At 51.7% G+C, this 20,651-nt stretch overlaps 1 protein-coding gene across 3 annotated transcripts in view; it reads left to right on the plus strand.

The window, feature by feature from the left end:
• The window catches only part of foxj3 (forkhead box J3), a 60,174-nt gene extending 39,523 nt beyond the window's left edge, over positions 1 to 20,651 (plus strand). For all 3 annotated transcript variants that reach the window (XM_023837427.2, XM_023837426.2, XM_023837428.2), the window contains 10 exons: positions 1,171 to 1,245; positions 7,133 to 7,216; positions 9,608 to 9,697; positions 12,501 to 12,629; positions 12,987 to 13,164; positions 14,358 to 14,909; positions 15,137 to 15,238; positions 15,879 to 16,070; positions 16,586 to 16,687; positions 16,782 to 20,651. In XM_023837427.2, the coding sequence (XP_023693195.1) occupies positions 1,171 to 1,245; positions 7,133 to 7,216; positions 9,608 to 9,697; positions 12,501 to 12,629; positions 12,987 to 13,164; positions 14,358 to 14,909; positions 15,137 to 15,238; positions 15,879 to 16,070; positions 16,586 to 16,687; positions 16,782 to 16,894 (1,617 nt within the window). In that variant the 3' untranslated portion in view covers positions 16,895 to 20,651. The remainder of the gene's footprint in view (positions 1 to 1,170; positions 1,246 to 7,132; positions 7,217 to 9,607; positions 9,698 to 12,500; positions 12,630 to 12,986; positions 13,165 to 14,357; positions 14,910 to 15,136; positions 15,239 to 15,878; positions 16,071 to 16,585; positions 16,688 to 16,781) is intronic.

A 20,651-nucleotide genomic window follows, 5' to 3' on the forward strand; every position in this document is an offset into this window, starting at 1 on the left:
TTGGCAGCAGTGACTGGCTGATCTTCAGCAATGCTGTGTCCTGATATTGCTCGGTGGGAGACATGGGCGGGCAGGTAGCGGGAGGGGGCCTTTTTCCTAGCGAGTGTCCCTGCTGGATGCCAGGCTTCGACGCCCCCCATCACTGAGGCTGTGTGGGCACTCTCTGAATACGTCGCAGTTTGGATGCACAACCAGCAGGCTTTGGAAGGGGCCTGTCTCTGCTTTTACTTTCCAAGAGCAGTCTCCTGGGCTCGAATTCGTCCGTTTTTAGACCCCCCCCCCCTCCCTGCTTGCATTCCCCAGCCCAGATGGGGTCCTACACTGCACCCTGTCCGGTGCTGCTCCCGCCGTGTCAGTCTTTTCGGTCAGCTGCCTTCAGGGTTGCCGCAGTAAAGCACGCTCGCCAGTCAGCATTTCGGCCGAGCTCTTGGCCGGCCTCGGCCTGGCCGCGTTCCAGCTGTGGCCGTCTCCTCCTGTCAGCTCGCTGATGGAAGGCTGCGGGGCTCGCCGTGCTGGCCCGGCTCCAGCCCAGCGAATGAAGAGCTCGCCACCGCCCCAGTCCAGGGTGCGTGGCTTCATCCGGCGGAAATCGATGGACTGCCTGCTTTGTGAGGAGTGACAGAATGACCACACTGTCGATAGGAGTGCAAGCCGCCGTTAATTTCCTCTGCCAAACAGACTGGGCAGCTCTGTTGGGGGGGGGGGGGGGGCTGGGTGCCTTTAGTATGTACATAATAATAATAATAATAATAATGGTCTTTAAAATGACTCAGGATTTAGACATTAAAAGTGAGCAGTCCTGCTGTGCAGCTGGGTGTGGGACAGCTTGCTGAGCCGTGGTGACAGAATGTGGGGTCATGACCTGGCACTCAGTCTGTGGGTTTTTTCATCTGAGGTCCGTCACAAAACACACTAAATCGTAAAGCCTTACACACGTCTGTCTGCCTCGTGCAGTTGCCCGAAGTTCATCACCTCTCCTATTGTAGTGGGACCCATCAGGAAAAAGAAATATTAACATGCCCCTAGTTCATTTGGCGGGTCTCAGGTTTGAGAAAGGTTCACATTTAATGTTTTATTTATTTAGCAGAAAAGCGCCAAGTTAAGTGGTGCTCACTGTTGGTGGTGGTGTCTGCTCTGACCTCAGTGTGTGTTTTTTCTACCTTTCCACAGAACTCAATCCGGCACAATTTGTCCCTAAACAAGTGTTTTCTCAAAGTGCCTCGCTCCAAAGATGACCCGGGAAAGGTAAGATCCCCATCTCTTGGCTGTACTTCACCAAGCTACTTTGGAATTAAAAAATGCTGAAACTTAGCTGTTTGACTGCTGAGAATAATTATTCAGACATTTTGCATGTGTTACGTGATTTATAGATGGAGTGTATTGCTCTGGGTTTTAGGAAACTGGCATTAAGCTGTCAAAGGCAGCTGCCTATGGGTTTAGTGGCTGGTAAAAAATTATTCTGAATTTAAACAGCAGATATTTGTTTGGGGGGGAAGGCACCTTCTCGGAGATCCTTCATAGCCCACAGAACAGCAGTCACCCTTGCTGAAGCGGCCGGTCAGATGGGGGCGTCATTGTTTACCACCCCCCCCTCCATATTTCTTACCTTCGATTGAGTAAAATCACTCTCCTTGAATGCAGAGGTATAAATTCTCTCCCGTCACCAGTTTTATCAGCAAGGGAGATTGGACTGGGACAGTATGGTACATTGACATCTGTCCCATATCGTCCTTAAATTCTCCTGGTAAGTGAGCTTCGAGGTCTTTGAGGAGATGACTACAGTGTGATGTGCTTGTAGGGTTGCACCCCTCTTGCACTCTGAGTAAATTAATGTTCGCATGCAGACCCAGAGCATAAAGATGGACCTTTTGTGAGCTGAGACCCTTCCCCCCCACCCCCCCCCATTGAGGGAGAGAGCTTGCGCTCTCAGAAGGTTACCTATTTACAGACACTGGGGGGCATTGAGTTCAGCTCTTTATTGTGGCTATAAATGTTTGTGTGTGTGTGTGCGTGTGTCTGTGTGTGTGTGTGTGCGTGTGTCTGTGTGTGTGTGTGTGTGTGCGTGTGTCTGTGTGTGTGTGTGTGCGTGTCTGTGTGTGTGTGCGTGTGTCTGTGTGTGTGTGCGTGTGTCTGTGTGTGTGTGCGTGTGTCTGTGTGTGTGTGCGTGTGTCTGTGTGTGTGTGCGTGTGTCTGTGTGTGTGTGCGTGTGTCTGTGTCTGTGTGCGTGTGTGTCTGTGTGCGTGTGTGTCTGTGTGCGTGTGTGTCTGTGTGCGTGTCTGTGTGTGTGTCTGTGTGTGTGTCTGTGTGTGTGTGTGTGTGTGTGTGCGCGCGCGCGTGTGTGTGTGCGCGCGTGTGTGTGCGTGTGTGTGTGTGCGCGCGTGTGTGTGCGTGTGTGTGTGTGCGTGTGTGTGTGTGCGTGTGTGTGTGTGCGCGCGTGTGTGTATGTGTGTGTGTGTGTGTGTGTGTGTGTGTGTGTGTGTGTGTGTGTGTGTGTGTGTGTGTGTGTGTGTGTGTGTGTCTGTGTGTGTGTGTGTGTGTGTGTGTGCGCCCGCTGTCCCCCGGGTTGTTCTTCATCAGCCTTTGGACAGACAGTGTTGCTCTTCTGGGTTTGCAGTGCCTTTCCACCGGCACTAATGCTACACTGCCGGGTCTCACCATGCAGTTTGTAGCCCTGCTGACTGCATTGTGTCCCTAAACAGTCTCTTCATCTGAAGTTCACAGGCTGTTGCAGCCACATCTGGAATGTCTTTGATTTCCTGCCTGTCAGCTCCATGGCCGCGGGTCACTTCACTGGTTCCCCCAGACCCGCTTTGGTCACATCAGTGGCAGTGCTCCTCCATAGCTCAGTGCACAGCAGGCCCTGGTCACTGTAGGGTATCGGGCCTTGTGACACCTTCACAAATTAGTCCAGGAACACCCAAAGTCTGCCCCCTGCTTGGATGTCAGTTATGTCACATGAGCACACAGTATGTCTTATTAAAAGTATTCTTCCTTAAATGAGTGTTGAAATTCTACCCGTCTCTCTAATTTCAGTGGTGTTGGAGGGTCTCTTGGGCTTTAAATCTTATGGAATGAGAATGAAGGACCTGAGACCGCCAGCTGCTTTTGCCTGCATGCACTGGATATCAGAGCCATGGCACATGGGAGGATCCCCGCAAATCCCTCTTCACGCATGAATAACTGAGGAACGCTTCATAAGGCTCTGTGCTTGCAGTGTGAAGCCTTTAAAATGGGGGTGGTGTTGGAGGGGTGCAGCACGCTGGCCCCGGGGGTTCTGTGTGCTTACAGAGCTTCCCTAATTAAAAGCGCCCCCTGACCCCAGTTCTCTCAAATAGTGTATAATGGCGACAAGGCAGTTCAGCCATCGACAAATAAATGTTTAATTGCAATTAATTTAATCTTGCAATTAGTTTTTATTCAGCTGATTTTTAAAAATCAAGAAATGTGTTTATTAGTAGGTTTTACTGTGCTCTTTATTTTGTCACCCTTAAGGCGGTGATGTTTATTTCACGCTTTCCCAAAGAAACCTATGTAGGTGAAAGTGTCCGTGTGGCTCGTCCTGTCGAAGGCTTGCCATCCAGAGCTTCTGCGGAATGCTTCTGCTCTTCTCACGATGGTGGTATGAAGGAGAGTATTTCAGCCTGACTGCTGGAATGTCTAAAGGCTTCATTTGAAAGGTCATCATCTGCTGGAAGGGGCGGGGGCGACGCAACCTTTCTGCCTTTAAGCAAACACTCTTCGTATGCTCTTGGTATTTTGATATTTATTTTTAAAATAGTTGTTGGCTTTTTCTAGAGGATCAAAAAGAAATATTAACCTCTAGTCAATAATGGAGGTTATTAGGGCTGTCACGCTTTAATTTTTGAGTCCGCATTTAAACATTCATGTTGCTACTGTATTTGAACATGAACTGGAAGGATTAGATGGGGGTGTTTCATGTGAGAACCTTGTTCAGTAAACAGATCGGTTACATGGCAGACGTCAGACCTTTTACTTTGCTATTGTATATGCTGGTAATTGTTTTAAAGGTAATTACTGCTAGGTAATTGAGAATTACCTGCCTAGACTTATTGTATCAGTTCTCTCTTTTTGTTCCCTACGGTGTTTATGATTTACATCTTACAACTGACTAGATGTAAGCGTAGTCTTCGGAAATTGACATGGCCAGTTGTGGTTAGCAATGCCAAGGTTTTGTTCGCTTTTCAGTTCTTTTGTAATGAATAATAATCTGACCGTATGTGTAACTGTCTAAAACGATGCTGCTGAGCCTTAAGTATCAGGCTGCAGTGCGATGGCGCTCATGTGCGGCTCTGTCTTTTTGTTTTTTTTTGTTACAATGCAGAATGCTAATTGGGCAACTCGGCTTTTAGGTATCTGGCATCCAGCCATCTTGCTCGCTCTTAAAATGTAACGGTTTCCAGGTGTCAAGCTCGCCACTTAAAAGTGGGGATGTGTAGAGTCTCTCCATCAGGACTGGGGGACCCATCTGAAACTGAGTAACTGAGGCCAGAAACAGACCGAAGCACTGCTTCTCCTCCGCCAGTGAATGCATGAAGTACAGGGCCTCTATCACTGCTGGCTGGGTGTTTTTCCAGAGTTCGACCGTTCGAAATCGTTTATGTGTCACGAGAGCAAATATTTAAATCCGATAGCAGCATCAGAAGGCCTAATTGATGCTATCGACAATGAGCGACAGGAAGCTGTGAGCTGGCGAGGCTCTGTGTTGATGGGCTGGGAGGTTGGGGCGGCGCGTACCAAGGAAACGGCGCCATCGCCGTCTGTCTCAGTCTTTAATATTCAGTGTTTATTCCCACGTTCGTGATTAATGCAAACATCGTTCAGGCAGATGCAGGTCAGCTACTGGGTGCTGCAGGATCCTTATACCAAAGAGGATATGTTCTCTCTCAAATGTCTGATTTGCAAATCTTCTGCATCAGGTCTTATCACTGGAAGGCCATTTTGAAGGAACCTGCACACCTGCACTTGTTTCCTCTGCATACAGTTAGTGCCCCATGCCACTTCTGCTTGCAGCTTAACTCTGCAAGCCTGGATCTACAAGCGCTTCTGTCATAAAGCCTGAATCGTGTAGATTTGCAGAATTGTGGGCAAGGCGGCAACAGCAGGTGGCTGATAATATCTGCGTGAGTCAGATTGCCCCTTGCCGCTCTCTCTGGATCGCATACGCCGACAGTAAACCAGAATGCCAAAGTCCAGCTGTAACTGTCATGGCACAAGGCGGAGCTTTGACACGGTGAATGCGTCTGTCCGTGAAGAAGCCAGGGCTCAGCTCCGGAAAGCCTCATTCTGATGCATTCCTGTACTCGCGCATCTGTTTTCCTGCACGGATGATCCTTGTCTTCAAGCTGCAGTCCGTCCATTTAGTTTCAGTGACTTGTGCCAGCATGGCGTCCGCGAGTTGCTTTGGTGCTCGAGCTGTGCTTTGTGGACTGCCTGTAAGGGGACAGGACGTGCTATAAGTGAAGAGCACAGTTCTCCCCTAGTCAGACTGGACACACAAAGGGGAGATTGAGGCCCTGTGCCCTGTGAAAGGCAGCAAAGTCCCCTGAATGTCAGGTCCTTTGTTACTAAGATGGAGGGTACCAAAAATCCTTTTAAAACTACTTGGGCTTTCTGTGTTAGTAGAGATTGCAGTCTTGTTCTCAACTGACTGCTTCGGTTTTGAATCGTATTTTGAAGCATGTTAAACACGGGGACCTAACAAACATTTGGTCCACAACGTCAGAAAATGTAGAGGGAACGTTACTCCTGGCTTCCTCGACGGAGCTATTGAAAATTAAATGTAAGTAGGAGGCCGCAAAGCAGGCCGCTAAATAATTCAGCAAGGTTTCCAGGTTTGGAGCTCAAGCCCCCGAAAAAATGTTTCCAGCCTCTGCCTGATTATCAGCACGGAGGCCTGGCCAAAAGAACGGCTCAGCGATGCAGGCCCTCGGAAGAGAGATCGATGCAGCTGAGCGGGAGAGTGGATTCGGGGCTGTGTGTGCGCTGGAGTTATTATGGTTTAGCAGACCTTTTCAAGGATTCTGAAGGTCAGCCGAGATGCCGGCCAGGAGAAACTGCATTTTGCTAAGTAGCTTGCTAGATTCCACACACCCCCCGCGATATGATGGACTGTGCACCATGTGCTGGGTTTAGGGTTCGGATTCTGTTCCCCCAAAGTGTGAGAAACCGAGGCGTTTAACATAAAGTGCATGACTTCAGATTGAGTGTGATTTACATTGATTCTGTGAGTTCAAGAGCACCAGCATGTCCACAAATCCACATACTTTAGAATGAGCTTCATTAACGATGGTATGCAGTGCAGGTCAACCTCGAAGTACAGGCTGATGCGATTCCCAGACTGCCGCGGCTAATTGCACTCTGTCCATCTGCTTCCTGGGGAGATGCTGTCGAGTCCTGAGCCCCAAAGACTGGTACAGGGGCGGCAAATCGATGATGCTGACCGGCGCGCCGAAACCTGAGCAGGCTGCCTGTACTCTTACATCTTACCCAAAATGTTTCATTTCCAAAGGTCATGAATAAGGGATGAGCATGAAGGAGAGCGTGCTGCGTGGGAGACTCACCCCTTATTTGTTTTTTTATTTATTGCTTTCATGCACCTAATCCCACCCCCCCCCCCCCCCAAAAAAATGTATGAGAGCTTATTTCAAAAGTTGGCTGTTTATTGATTTCTCATAACTATTAATAAGTTATTATTGTGTTTGTAATAATTTATAACTGTGGCTACTTTCATTATTCATGCATTTTGTATGCATGCATTAGGATTTCAGCATTACCAAAAAAACAGCTTTTAAAGCCGAGAAAAGAGAAATGGGGGGGGGGGGGGCTGGTTTTTGGGCCCCAGAAGTGTTGGGAATGTGGTGCATGTGACTGGGCTGCTGGTGGTGAAACCCCCTGCTAGCATGAGCACACCCAGCTGTGGTTGTGGTGTTAGGGGGTCGGCCTGCTAGCTGGCTCCCCTCCCTCAGCAATATGCGCAGGTGTGTGTGCATGCAGGCGTGGGGGTCCTGGCAGCCTATAAGTGCCTTCCTCCTGTCCTCTAGGTCGTTGTGCAGGAAAGAAGTTGGCTCAGTGCATGTGTGTCAGTCTGCTGACCGCTTTCTTCTGCTTCCAGGGATCCTACTGGGCGATTGACACCAACCCCAAGGAGGACGCACTGCCCACTCGGCCAAAGAAGAGGCCACGGTCTGGAGAACGGGTCAGTGCTGCTTACTGTGTGTTCTGAAGCTCCGCCCACGTTATCAGATAGGACAATGGGTCTTGGCCCCGCCTCCTCTCACCTCTGTATGGTCAGCTTTGCCTGTAGCAATCATGTGATAAATCGTTTATCACAGGTGTGTGCTGGTACAGGTCTCCCTTGATTTTTTTAAATTTTTTTATTTTTAATTTGCCCCTCAAAACAGTAAACACTTCGGTATAATTGTGATTAATCAATTTATGCTCACTTTTCAGACCATAAAAACTATTACTTTCATAAATTCTTTTTGAAATTATCATTAAAATGTTATCCATTTAACAATTAATTAAGCCATACATAATCATGATTGCTGAAATAACTGGCAGTAAGTATCTCTTTGGCTAATGAAATTTGCTGGCTCCAGTTTGACGAGGGGCCCCGGCATGCAGGGTAACCTGTCGGCCTGTATGAACACGTACGGCTCTAAGTCTCCAGATGAGTGTCAGCTAAAGACCTTTGTGATAACCACCAATTCTGAGATTTCCCCTAAGGGCCAATAATAACCTGAAAACTCTTATTGTTAGAGCAAACGTTCCCCCAAAAAAAGAAAATGTCACAGAGACTGACAGATGCATCAAGATCAACAGCTCCATTAAGGCTGAGTTTCCACACGTCAGCAGATACCATGGGTCTCCAGAGGCTGCTGCAGCCAGAAAACTTCATCTCCGTCACATAAAGAAGTCCTTAATTACAGATGAGCTGCCGCTCATTAATCTGTTTGCTAAAGCACTCTGTGATGGGCGTTTGGCATGGCTTCTCCTGACAGTCCCCAGCCGACCTCTCTGCCCTTTCCCACGCCTGCTTGTCTTGGCCTGGGTGCTGAGCCCCCACCCCTTCAGTTTGATGATGGGCTGCTAGTAGCCAAACTGCTGCCGTTCTTGCCAGTCCCTGATGGATGTGACATCTATCAAAAACCCCCTCAAAGTGCCCTTAAGCTGTCATGGGGAAGCGCTGATTACTATGACACACAAGTGCCTCACCAACCGGCAGGCTTGAACCGTTTGCTACACTGGGGGTGCGTGCGTGCGTGGCTCACTGTCTGTCTGCCTGCCAGCCAGCCCAGTTTGTCCGTCCAGTGCAGACCAATCAGCACATCTTGGCTCAGCCTGTACATAAATTTATGTACATGTTTACGCATTATCTTGAAGACGTCGGGCCTTATTAATAAACTATGCCCAAGAACCCATTACACGCGTGGCTCTCTGTGGTGATTTTATTACAAACATAATGCAGCCCTTCCTAGTGCTTGCTTCTCCTTCCTCTTTAATTATTAATGGCCTGCATGCTCTACGGTACACAGGCTCTCCAGCCTCCGGATTGCCCCTTCTCACAGCTGTCTTGCATCATCTTCCGGCCCTCCTCATGTAACCAAGCTGTGCCGAGCAGCTGGGGGCCCTCGAGGGCCCCCACAGTCTCCCCACCATGGACTGCTACTGCTGGGACAGCTGGTACTTGCACCAGATCACTGGGTCCCAACGCAGAGTTCGGCCTCCTCTTGTCTACCTTCCCTCCAGCTCCATCTCCATGCTTGTTGCTGTCCTTTCTCAGTCTGCCTGGTTTGGGGGCTGTATGTTATGTAAACAGCCGTGTCTCGTTCAGGACAGGTAACCCCACACACACGCACACGCACACGCGCGCGCATAGTGCGTCAGCCCTGCTTCGCCTCTGCAGGAGTGACCCTGGGTTTGCGCGCCCCGTCGCTCGTGTGTCTGTACCGGGCCGCCGAGCTCGCGCCCGCCCACCCGTTTGGCACGGCGTGGCACTGATGCATCGCGGCTCCTCGCGTCCTTGTCATCTTGGCGCTGGTGATGGTGTTGGGGGGGTTCGTCCTGCTGTGATTACCCAGCACTCCTCCCGACGCCTCGTTCTGCCCTCTACCCCCCCGTCTGCCCAACTCCCTGAAAATGCCCCAGACAGTAAAATTGCAACTTACTGAAAGCTTGTTTCTTCCGCTTATCATGAATGAAAAATCTTATTGTTGGGAACCAATCCTCTTACAGTAAGTAGTTTCAGGATCCCAGGGTTATCATGCCCCCACCACAAGCTGGGCAGCAAATGGGACGGCTTTATTTATTCTCAGTCCCCTGCCCCCACCCAACAGAAATTATTTTTAATTTGCCCTACGTGAAGTGCTTTATGCAACTCTGCAGGAAATGTGCACCGCTTTTGTCTTTACAGAATGAGAATTAAATGTGTTTTTTTTTTTCCATTTCATTAAATAAATGTTGGGAAGACATTTCAGTCTTTAAGAAACGTGCAGTAATTAGAAGCTGAAAGCAGCTATCCACAGCTGTTGCTGCCCGCTGGTCTGAAAGTAACCCCCCCCCCCCCCAATGCCCCTGTCTCCCAAAGGCCTCCACGCCATACAGCCTGGACTCGGAGTCCCTGGGAATGGACTGCATCATTTCTGGAAGTGCCTCGATCAACACTGTGACTAACAAGGTAACGCGGCATGTGCCCGCAGATGGTACCCTGACCTCACTCCCCTCGGTGCCAGCTAGAGCCAGTGTGATACGTGCACACGAGCACACACACAGCAAATACCTCCTACAGTGGGTAGACAGACCCACGTCCACTGCTTTATAAAACACACAGCTCTGCTGTCATAGGAGAGACTCATCCCTATTGCTATGCAATATACAATGTATTGTGGGCAGTGGTGGGTTAATGGTTAGGGAAGTGCTTGAATTGAAGATTTCAGGTTCGAATCCCCGACCAGCAAGGCTCCCCTGCTATGTCACAATGTCACATATGGGTTAAATGCAGAGGACACATTTTGTTGTTGTGCACTGTGTGCTGTGGTGTGTTAGCAATGATCACTAAATTTTTAATTCTACACATCACCAATAGGATAGACCCATCCCTACTGCTATACAATATACACAGCTCCAACGGCGATGGGATAGACCCATCCCTACTGCTATACAATATACACATCACCAACAGCGATAGGATAGACCCATCCCTACTGCTATACAATATACACAGCTCCAACGGCGATGGGATAGACCCATCCCTACTGCTATACAATATACACATCACCAACAGCGATAGGATAGACCCATCCCTACTGCTATACAATATACACATCACCAACGGCGATAGGATAGACCCATTCCTACACCATTCCTTCTGCTTGGTATTACTCACAGATACAATGACCCATCTGTGGTTCACAGCTCCATCAGTGGGACAGAGTGGTCTCGCTCACGTTCCCAGTGTGTTTTTGTTTGGTGACTGTTCCCATATGGTGAAGGCGGTGCCGGGAGGGGGGGTTAATGGAGTCCCTCTCCGTGTTTCCACCTCCGGTATTAAGAGTGAAGCAGCAGAGTTGCCCCTTTCCGTTTGGGGTGGGGTGGTTGCTTTGAAATTTAAATGGGGCTCTCGCGCTTTCCAAGCAGCTCCCCCCAACCGGCTCTGAGCCGCGCAGCCGGGAGTCCGCTTCCTGCTGTCCTCTTATAAACGGCTTTTGTTCAAATAGATGAAACTTTTAATAAATTAATGGTGACGCAGCTAGCTGAGGGTGACTGAGGTCTGATGCCGTCGTGTGTGGGCAGAGCCAAGCTGGGGGGGGGGGGGGGGGGGGTTACTCTGCTAACGGCGTAGGCTGAAAGCCTCAGTGGCACCCCCTACAGATCAGAGCAGGACATGGGGAAACTCCCTCCAGCTGTCAAGACACAGGTGCGTGGGGGGGAAGCCGTGGCAGCCGAAGACGCGGCTTCCTGTGCCGCCCGCTCCGGCTGGCTGCTTCCGCAGGGGCTCGGAAGCCTGCGACGGGAATGCCCAGGAGATGGGGGGGGCCTCGGAGAGGGGGCTTCAGCCGAGAGGCTGATTTGAATTTCATGAGGATATTAGCAGATTGGCAGAGTGGCTGCGTCTCACACACCCACGGCACGAGGCAGCCGTGCCGCCCCCCCCGCCGAGCCTCCTTACACGCGGCGGGTAATTCAGCACTGCGCCTTCTGTTCTTCCCAGTGCTTCTTTATAATACATAATGCACACGCAGACGGCACGCCAGCGGAGCCGCTGCTTATTTCCTGACGGCTTGTCAGCATGGTCGGGTTTGCCTCTCCATTCCCCCCAGGGGTTTGGGCGGGGGGGGTGGCTGTCAGGTGTCGCGTGGGGGCCGCGATCGGTGCTGCTATTTTAACTCTCCAGCTTGCATTTGTAACCAGCACTTAATGAAGCAGTAGATTCGCGGGCCGACAGTGAGGTCTCCCAACAATTAGGCATTCTCCCGAGGGTAACGCAGCACTTTCCCACCCGGACGAAAGGTGCTCAGAGCGAAATAGGATGAGTTTTATCTGCCTCGCAGCGTAGGAGTTTGTCAGCAAGGGCGCGCTGCGGTGCTTCTGCCATGACGCTCTGAGTGGAAATTCCCGCTTCCCCATAGGGGGGCGCCGCACCACGTCACGGGCATAGGGAGAGGCTGGCTCACAGAGGCAGTCATGCTTTCCACTGGTCTGACTGGGCTGCAATGACCTCCCACCCACCCAACCCCTGATGGCTGGTTCTGAGCACACACTCGCATGTCCCGGTGCTGGGTCAATCACGCCTGTGTGTTGGTGAATGTCTGTTTCGGCTGGCCGCCTGGCCATCCAACTGGGTCTGGGTGTAGCTTGATTTGGGCCGTGGTCCGGTCCGTGTCACTCTGGCTCCCCCGAGGCTTTGTGTGCTTCAGTCAGCCCTCATCGGCGGACCAGTGTGCAGGACTGTCCCTGAGATTAACACTGCTGCGTTTCTGAGTCATATCTGCGCTCCTTATGGCACCTCGTTCCAAAGACGGTGGGAAAGGCGGTGACAGCTTACCCAGAACACCCTGCAGCACTACGGGTTCGACAGTCACCCGTGCTGGCGTTCGGCGCCCTCCTGCTTCCCATTTCCGTTTGCTCCTCACCGCGTGGCAGAATGCACTATGGCACTTCTCTGTCTGCAGAGTTTCTTGCCTTTTGTGCTTGTGTACAGTCACCCAGCAAAGAAAGTGAGAATCGGGAACAGGACTTTGGGCTTCCGGTTACGAATGTCGTTTTTAATGGTGCTCCTATGCGTGTCGCGTGGAGGGCACTGTGTTCCTCTGCTGGAGTTCCTTCTGTGCTGCCTATCTGACACAAGCCAGCAGCTCCCAGAACCTGTGGGGCCCGAGTGTCCCTGGGAGGGCTGGTCACGACCCCCAGCACAGCGCAGCCCCTCCCTGCCCGGTTAAGCACGGTCGATGTTATGGTGAATCCCCTGACTTGCCTTTCAGGTAGCATTGTACAACACAGAGCAGGATGGCAGCGACAGCCCAAGAAGCAGCCTTAACAACAGCCTGTCGGACCAGAGCCTGGCGTCGGTGAACCTGAACAGCGTGGGAAGTGTGCACGGCTATTCGTCGGTGAGCAACTCGTTCCTGGGAACGCCGTTCTCCATCAAGCGGGACCAGGCTGTAGAAGAGCGACTCACAAGTCTGAGAACGTAGTTTGCTTTCCAAGGTGCTGGAATCACGTCTCGCTTAGACCGGCGTCCTTAAACACTGCGTCCCAGCTTGGTGGACGTTGGTGATATTCGGGGTGATGTCACTGGGGCTGCTGGGCAGCAGCGCCCCCTGCAGGCTGGGGCCACTTCCAGAAAGATGACGGACTTGAACGTGCTGCCGATTCTGAGCTCTGCTCCGGTGCAGGTGGTCACATTCGGAGCGTCACCGCTCGGGGAAGCCCTTCCCTAATGGCCGTGCCGTTTGATCCCCGGACAGGTCGGCAGCCACCCAGAGCCTGTGTCCCAGCCCATGAGCCTGCAGCAGCCGCCCCCCCAGCCCCAGTACAGCATGCCGGAGAGGGACAAGCAGCTCCTCTTCTCTGACTTTGAAGATCTCAGTGCCTCCTTCCGCAGCCTTTACAAGTCTGTCTTCGAGCAGTCCTTCAGCCAACAGGGTGAGTGTGCGTCACACAGCCCCCCCCCCAGCCACACGCGCTCACACAATGGGCGTGATGAGCTCCCTGCGGGGGGCGTCCCACTGCCCACACTGAGGGGAGCACTTCACATGCATTCGGTTTTCAGCTCCGCGCCGCTGCAGGGGCTCTGCCTTCCGCTGGCTCCCTGCCCCCCCAGGAATAAAAAAAAGGCACTTTTAATCATTTAACTTCTCTTCCCTTATAAGACGCAAACATCCTGATATCTTTTTTGGATGCACTTCCCTGAGATGTTTTTAAATTTTATAATTATTATGATTTTAATTTTTTCCCCTCTGGCAGCGATTCTGTTTTTTTTTTTTCTTCCCCCCCCCCCTTCTTCATGTCGTGTGGGGGGGGGGTTCTTGCCCCCCGTTAACTTGCACCTCGCCCAGTGAGTTACTGTGGAGTTGCTTACCCAGACACCCCTGCCAGCAGAAAAAGGGGGGGGGGACTCCCGTTTCTCGTCATTCTGCCGCCACCCCGTCTCCATAGAAACGGGGTCTTACTCAGGTGGTCTCCGGCAATTAGAGAGCAGCAGTGTGTGGCCCACTGGATTTCACAGCGCGGCAGCCAGTGAGAATTCCCCCGCTTTGATGGCGTCTAATGAGCTCAGGGGATCGTTTGCAGAGCGGCCCGCTAATTGCCGGACAGTGCGCTCAGCTCCCCGTCACGGGCCACCGCGGGCCTCCCCGGGTCTGACGGCGACCCGGAATGCGCCAGTGCCGACCACTCGCCTGAGAGGAGAGCAGGCACATCACGCATATGCTGCGCTGTCAGGATTTTCTGTTTTTCATATATCAAGTGAGTTTGACCTTTTTCACAAAGGGGGAGAAGCATCCAGAGAAGGTGCTTTCAGGACAGCAACAGCCACCTGGTGTCTGGGCCACAAAAAGTGATGTGTGTGCGTGTCTGTCTGTGTGCGTGTCTGTCTGTGTGCGTGTCTGTCTGTGTGCGTGTCTGTCTGTGTGCGTGTCTGTCTGTGTGCGTGTCTGTCTGTGTGCGTGTCTGTCTGTGTGTCTTTGTGTGTGTGTGTGTGAGAGAGAGAGAGAGAGAGAGAGAGAGAGAAATGATTCAGACCTCAGACCCGACTGATGCGGTGTTCAGCTTCCCCTGCTCCACCCGCATTCCCCTCTGTCCTCTGTGTCAGTATGTTCTCTCCCCCTCCCCCCCAGGTCTGATGGGCATGCCCTCGGAGCCCCCCCAGCCAACCCACACGTCTTGCTCCTACCAGCATCCCCCCCCCAGCAGCAGCATCAGCAGCCACCCGCACAGCGGGCAGAACAGTCTCACCAACAGCATCGCGGGCGGAGGCCAGGTGCCCCTGTCCCACCCCCCCCAGCTGCCAGCTCAGAACGCCCACTCCGCCCACGGCTCGCCTCATGGACAGCACCCTTCCCAGCATGCGCCACACTCTCAGCACCTTTCCCAGCACTCCCAGCACCCATCCCAGCATGCACAGCACTCCCAGCACCCATCCCAGCATGCACAGCACTCCCAGCACCCATCCCAGCATGCACAGCACTCCCAGCATTCCCAGCACCCTTCCCAGCATGTACCTCACTCCCAGCACTCTCAGCACCCTTCCCAGCATGCACAGCACTCTCAGCACCCTTCCCAGCATGCACAGCAACAGGGTCAACATCCATCCCAGCAGCAGCAACAGCAGCAGCACCAGAGTCTCTCACACCAGCCCCTTCCAACCCAGCAGCTGTCCTGCAGCACCGGTAAGGCTCGCCTAGCCCTTACCTCAGAGTAACATGATCCTGCCAGCTCTGTCCGAGTAAAACTGGCTTAAAGTGGTAGAGAGTCTACAGCTGTATGCTTCCCTCTCAGTGAGACACAAGCGGCCTACTAGTGGTGGTGGCGCAGTATGACGCCCTAGGTTAATAGCTGGGTGTGGGCGTGGCGTCTCCCAGAGTCCTCTTGCACAGCCGGCTCCGTGTCCCCACAGGCCTCCCTGCCGACTGGTACCCCAACCTCGACGCCCTGAAGGAAAGCTGTCGTATCGCCAGCAGCTACAACTGGGCAGATGTGGACCTCTCACCATTTCAAGGTACTTTTGGGCCGAGGGGTGGTGGTCTGACCCGGAAAACCAGCTTATCTGATGCAGAATATTAGCGATAAATAGAACTTGCTTTAGTCAAAGGAGCCTGGAGTTTTCATTATGGTAGGAAGTGTCCTTTCTGATAATGTGGATAATGTCTCATGAGCTCAGTCACATTCATACTGAAGCCTTAAGATCCATTTATTTGGCTTTATTCTTGTTTCTGAGTTAGCAGTGCCCGTTCTGTAAAGCATTGATTGTTCGGGGCCCGATTATGTCTTGATGTGACTGCGCTGGGTCCTGAAGCAGCCGTGTGTCTGTTCCAAGCGCTACTCTTTGCCAGCCTGACTTAGCATCAACCTTTGAGTCTGATTACTCAACAAAGGTGTGTTCAGCAGGGTGAGAATTGTTTGGTGATGTAATGAAACTGAGTAGTAGGACTGTTAACTGGATGCAGTTTGACACCTTTACTCCTCTACATCTTCAAAAACTAACACTTTGTTTTTTTAGCATTCTGATTACAAGTGGCGGGGGGGGGGGGTCGGTAAATGATCAAACAAAACAATGACGCAAGAATAAGGAACTTCTGCCCTGTAACATCCCCGCTGTGTGTGAATGGCCGTGACCAACCGAGCCGTGTCTCCACCAGGACTGAAGGAGAGCATGAGGCAGGCGGAGCTCAACAACTGGTCCCTGGAACCCACGCAGATAGCGGATCTCTGCTCCTCCATCAACCAGTTCTTTGCGCGCACTGGAGTCATCCAGCCACAAGGGGCAGTGCAGCCCCCAGTCTGCCACGGATCCATGCACCCGAACAAGCCGGGTCAGCACATCAACACAGGTCAGTCTGTGTCTCTGTCGGTGTCTGTATGTGCCCCAGGGGATCTCTGTGTCTCCCTGCCTCTCTCTCTGTGTCTCCCTGCCTCTCTCTCTGTGTCTCCCTGCCTCTCTCTCTGTGTCTCCCTGCCTCTCTCTCTCTGTCTCCCTGCCTCTCTCTCTGTGTCTCCCTGCCTCTCTCTCTGTGTCTCCCTGCCTCTCTCTCTGTGTCTCCCTGCCTCTCTCTCTGTGTCTCCCTGCCTCTCTCTCTCTGTCTCCCTGCCTCTCTCTCTCTGTCTCCCTGCCTCTCTCTCTCTGTCTCCCTGCCTCTCTCTCTCTGTCTCCCTGCCTCTCTCTCTCTGTCTCCCTGCCTCTCTCTCTCTGTCTCCCTGCCTCTCTCTCTCTGTCTCCCTGCCTCTCTCTCTCTGTCTCCCTGCCTCTCTCTCTCTGTCTCCCTGCCTCTCTCTCTCTCTGTATCTCTGTATCGCTCTCGTGCTGCTGCTGGGTCTGTGTGTCTAACAGGCTTCTCCTGTTATGAAGGAAACATGTACATGGAGTCTCGGCAGAACCTGCCAGCCCTGATGGGCCCCCCAGGGTATCCCCACATGCCCCCTATGAGCAGCGCTGGTCCCACCATGACAGGTACACCCCCCCCTCAGTCTTCATGATCAGTTTGATTCTGGCCCTGGGCCTGTCGGGTGTAGCTGAACTTGCTTCCCTCCCCCTCGTTCCTCAGGGCACCACACGCAGATGAACCAGCAGCACCTCATTCCTCCTGGAAACTTCCAGATGCGACGCATGCCCGCTGACGACATCCAGGACGACTTTGACTGGGACTCCATCGTTTAGGGGCCCGACCTGCCTCCCCCCCCTCCCCCCCCCTCCTCGCTGGCCCCGTACCTTGCAGCGAACTGCATGCCATGTGTGGGTGGGTGGGGGCAGCCCTTCCCTCCCACCTTGGGATGGGACGCTTGGCATGCAGGTCTTCCCCAGGGGAAGACCCGCCGGCCCTGACCTGTATACGAGGCAAAAGCAAAGTTACTCCGAAGACAATCATATTTACCTGGACATGTTTATGCCACCGCTTTTGTACGTGTCGTCCAGCAAGTAGTCAGTGTTGTCAAAATGCCCCCTTCCTCCGCCTGCCCCGGCTCCGCAGTCGCTGTGTGGTGTCACCGTCTTCTTCAGTGTGCTCTCATTCCTGTGTTGACTGACAAAACGGCCTTGGGGGTGAGGAGGGGGGGGGGATGATCACCAGAGGGCTGGATGGGGGCAGATGTCCTGCTCAGTTATGTGCAGAGAGCTCATGGGTGGAGGGGGTGTGGCGCATTGCCTGTGGTCACCTGACCCAGAAGGTGAGGGCCGTGCGAGTTACCACTTGGTAGATGACATTCACGCTAAAGTATGTGTGTGTGTCTGTGTGTCTGTGTCTGTGTCTGTGTCTGTGTGTGTGTGTGTGTGTGTGTGTGTGTGTGTGTGTGTGTGTGTGTCTGCGTGCGCGAGTGGCGCCTGCATTCATTATGCCGTCCATCCATCTTTCACATTTCATTGCTAATGTTTTAACTTTGCAGTAACAGTACATTGGGGGTGGCTTCCACTGAAATTGGATTCCCCCCCCCCCCCCCAACATTGTGCGCGCCTCAACTTCTGCATGTACAATCACTGATTCAGCAACCCCCCCTGCCCCCCACAGCAGAAGTTTGGTGTCGATTTACTTGGTTTACTTGGCACAGCTTTAAGCCGCGTGTCAGTCCTGCCTGTGTGTGTCCTACTGGCTCAAGTGTTCTGACTGAGCGCCCCCTAGTGTTGGTTTGTATGAGCACGGAAGGGAAGTCAGAGTTATTTGTGAAGCATATCACTAGGGGTAGTTCAGCACATGGTATCACATGCCCTTTGGAAATGGAGTGGAATTGGAAACTGCCATTGTATGTCCCATTTCAGCTATGTTTATGTCAGTTTTGGAAATGAAGAATTTCCAAGTTTTGCCCTGTTATGATGGTTCCAGATGATGGAATCAACCTATTACGCAATTTGACAATTTTGGAGAGGATTTCTCAGAACATTTGAAGAGAGGAGTGTGTATAATTGGGGGTCTTCATACCTGAATCACTGTGGGCTTGGGTCGCCTCCCTACACCTTACCGTCTGCACACATGTGTTTACTGGGCCAGGCACACTGTGACGTGAGCACAAGCCTGGCCTGTAAGGGCCTGAGGTAGCGAGCCCACATCCTACCGGCTTACTGGGTTTGCGCTCAAGTCCTGACAAGTTCTCAGCCCTGCGTGAGACATGGTGGGTGGGTCCCTGCTGCTTCCCCAGGGTTGTTGTTCCGTCTCGCTTTGTCTTTTTCTGTCTTTTTGGGTATTCAATCAGCTAGTCTCCCACGACTGTTACGCCATGTGTTTCTGTAGGGGTTGGGCTGGATTTCTCGTGCGCTATATGAATTTGGGAGGGGAGAGGTAACTGCTAAGGGACACATCTTGCCCGAGTCCGACCCGGACGGTTTACTTTCGGCTTGGCTCTGTCGCCATCTCTGCTAGTCGATGCTGAACACGCGTCCTGTTGCCCTCATTTGTGCCGATGTGGAGCTGATCTTGTGAAAACTGGTATTTCCATGTCTGTCATCTCCGTGTAGGCGTGAAGTCTGAAGAACTATAATTGGATTTATTCAGAGTATGTATAATCAAGTATTTTCATGTATTTTTTAACGTTTTAAAATGTACAGTGGATTACAACTGTACCTTAACTAACTTACCTACTGCTTGTCTTTGTCGACATTCAGGCTCTAACTTGGTTTGACTTTAACGTTGTATAAATGTTTGGTTGAAACGGATGCCTATGTGTTGTCAAAGATAACCATTCACGTACACTTTGCAGCTGAAGAGATTAAGCTGTTGTGCGCGGTACCGCAGCCAGGTGACCAGCAGCATTTGGCGTCGGCCAGCCCCTGGCCCAACGTCAGGCTTTAATTCCTAAGCCATCTTGTGTTTTAGTGTTATAAACCTTGCCATTGAAAATAAGCACATTGTGTTAGTCCTGTGTGTTTTAAAGTTTGTCTGTGGGTGCGTCTGTGTGTGAGAGAGCGAGAGACCCTGTGCCTTCCTCCCTGTTTACACCTCGCCGTTCGTCCAAGGTGCTGCTGACCATCCTCTCCTGGGGAGAACTTGTCACGCTACACCGCCGGTCAGGGTGGGTTCCAGTCCTGGGATGTTCTGCTTCTCGGTGGGAAACCGCATTGGCTCGGTTCTGAAGTGAGGGTTTCTGTGCTGAAGCAGACGGAACCGTTTAAGCCGCCCGTGACATGCCGTCCCAACTGCGCGCTGACCAGCTGGCCAGGCCAGTCCAGCCCGGGGGGAACTGATTTTGCCCCAGCACTACACGGCCTGGCTGCTGATTTTAAGGCTTTTAATTTGAATGTGTTTATGCGGTGGGATTTTCAGGCCTTGGGTTTGGTCGGCAGCAGGCTGTGAGGTGGCGCGACCCAGCTCATCCGCACGCTGCCGAGTGGCGCAGTCCTGCCGGCCGCACCGAAGGTTGATTATTACACATCCACAGCAAATCCAATCTGCAGAGCTTAGCACTGCATAGCACTGCGTAGCACTGGCGCACATCTCTGACTGTAATCGTTCACTGCCCTTTCAGCTATGAGCAGCCAGTTCACGGTCGTTTTGAACCTGGTAACCAGTCGCCGACAGGAAACACAAATATCTGTGGCTGAAGGCGCCACAGATTAGCACCTAGAAATGTACACAGAATTTAAACGGAACAGGAGGAGGGAATCTGTGTGCTGGTTTTGGAGAGGAAACTGGGGTGGGGCATAAAGGAGGTACAAGAGGAGAAAAAAAGTCTGGATAAGACAAATCAGCCTATTTAAATATATTTTTTTTAAGCAGTGTTCCTTCTATCCTTGTGTGTGCGTGTGTGTTTTGTGCGTTTTAAAAGTTCAGCTTCACTATGCCGGTGGAGACGCGCCAGAGAGATTTTAAATCCGAAAAGAGAGAAAAAAAAAAAAAAAAAAACATTAAGGGAGAAAACTGCCAAGTGCGGCTACATGAGGCCCGTTTTACTCAGTGTTGATGTGTTGTGTTGATTGTAAATATGTCTTTTCAATCATCCTTTTCTTCTCTGGGTGGGTGGGCGGGGGTTGCTCCCGGGAGGCGAGGGGGCCCCCTGGATTTAAAGAAATGGGGAGAATAATAGAGTATTTTGTTATTGTTTAAAGGGTGATACAGTATGTACATATCTATATTGTATATATGTGATGAAAATGCATTGGCTTTTTGTGTGACACTACCTTCTACCTGTGCTATGGTTCTACAGTCAGTGTTTCAATGTTTATAAAGTATATTTTTGTTTTGTTTTTGATTTGTTTTTATTTCATTTATCTGTATTTGTTGTCCCTGCCCCCATTCTCCTTTGTTATTGCACGATTTATTACTTTTGCTGTCCAAGAAATGACACGGCTATTCTTTGTATTGGTTTAGTGCTGTAAAATAAATCCAAAGTGTCATTAGGATTGTTGCTGCCAGACCCCCCCCCCCCCCATCCAGCTCCCTTAATATGCATGAAAGGCACTTAAAAAAATTAAATAAAATATGTTAACTTCA

This window comes from Paramormyrops kingsleyae, chromosome 8, assembly GCF_048594095.1.
Source record: "Paramormyrops kingsleyae isolate MSU_618 chromosome 8, PKINGS_0.4, whole genome shotgun sequence".
Classification (NCBI taxonomy): Eukaryota; Metazoa; Chordata; class Actinopteri; order Osteoglossiformes; family Mormyridae; genus Paramormyrops; species Paramormyrops kingsleyae.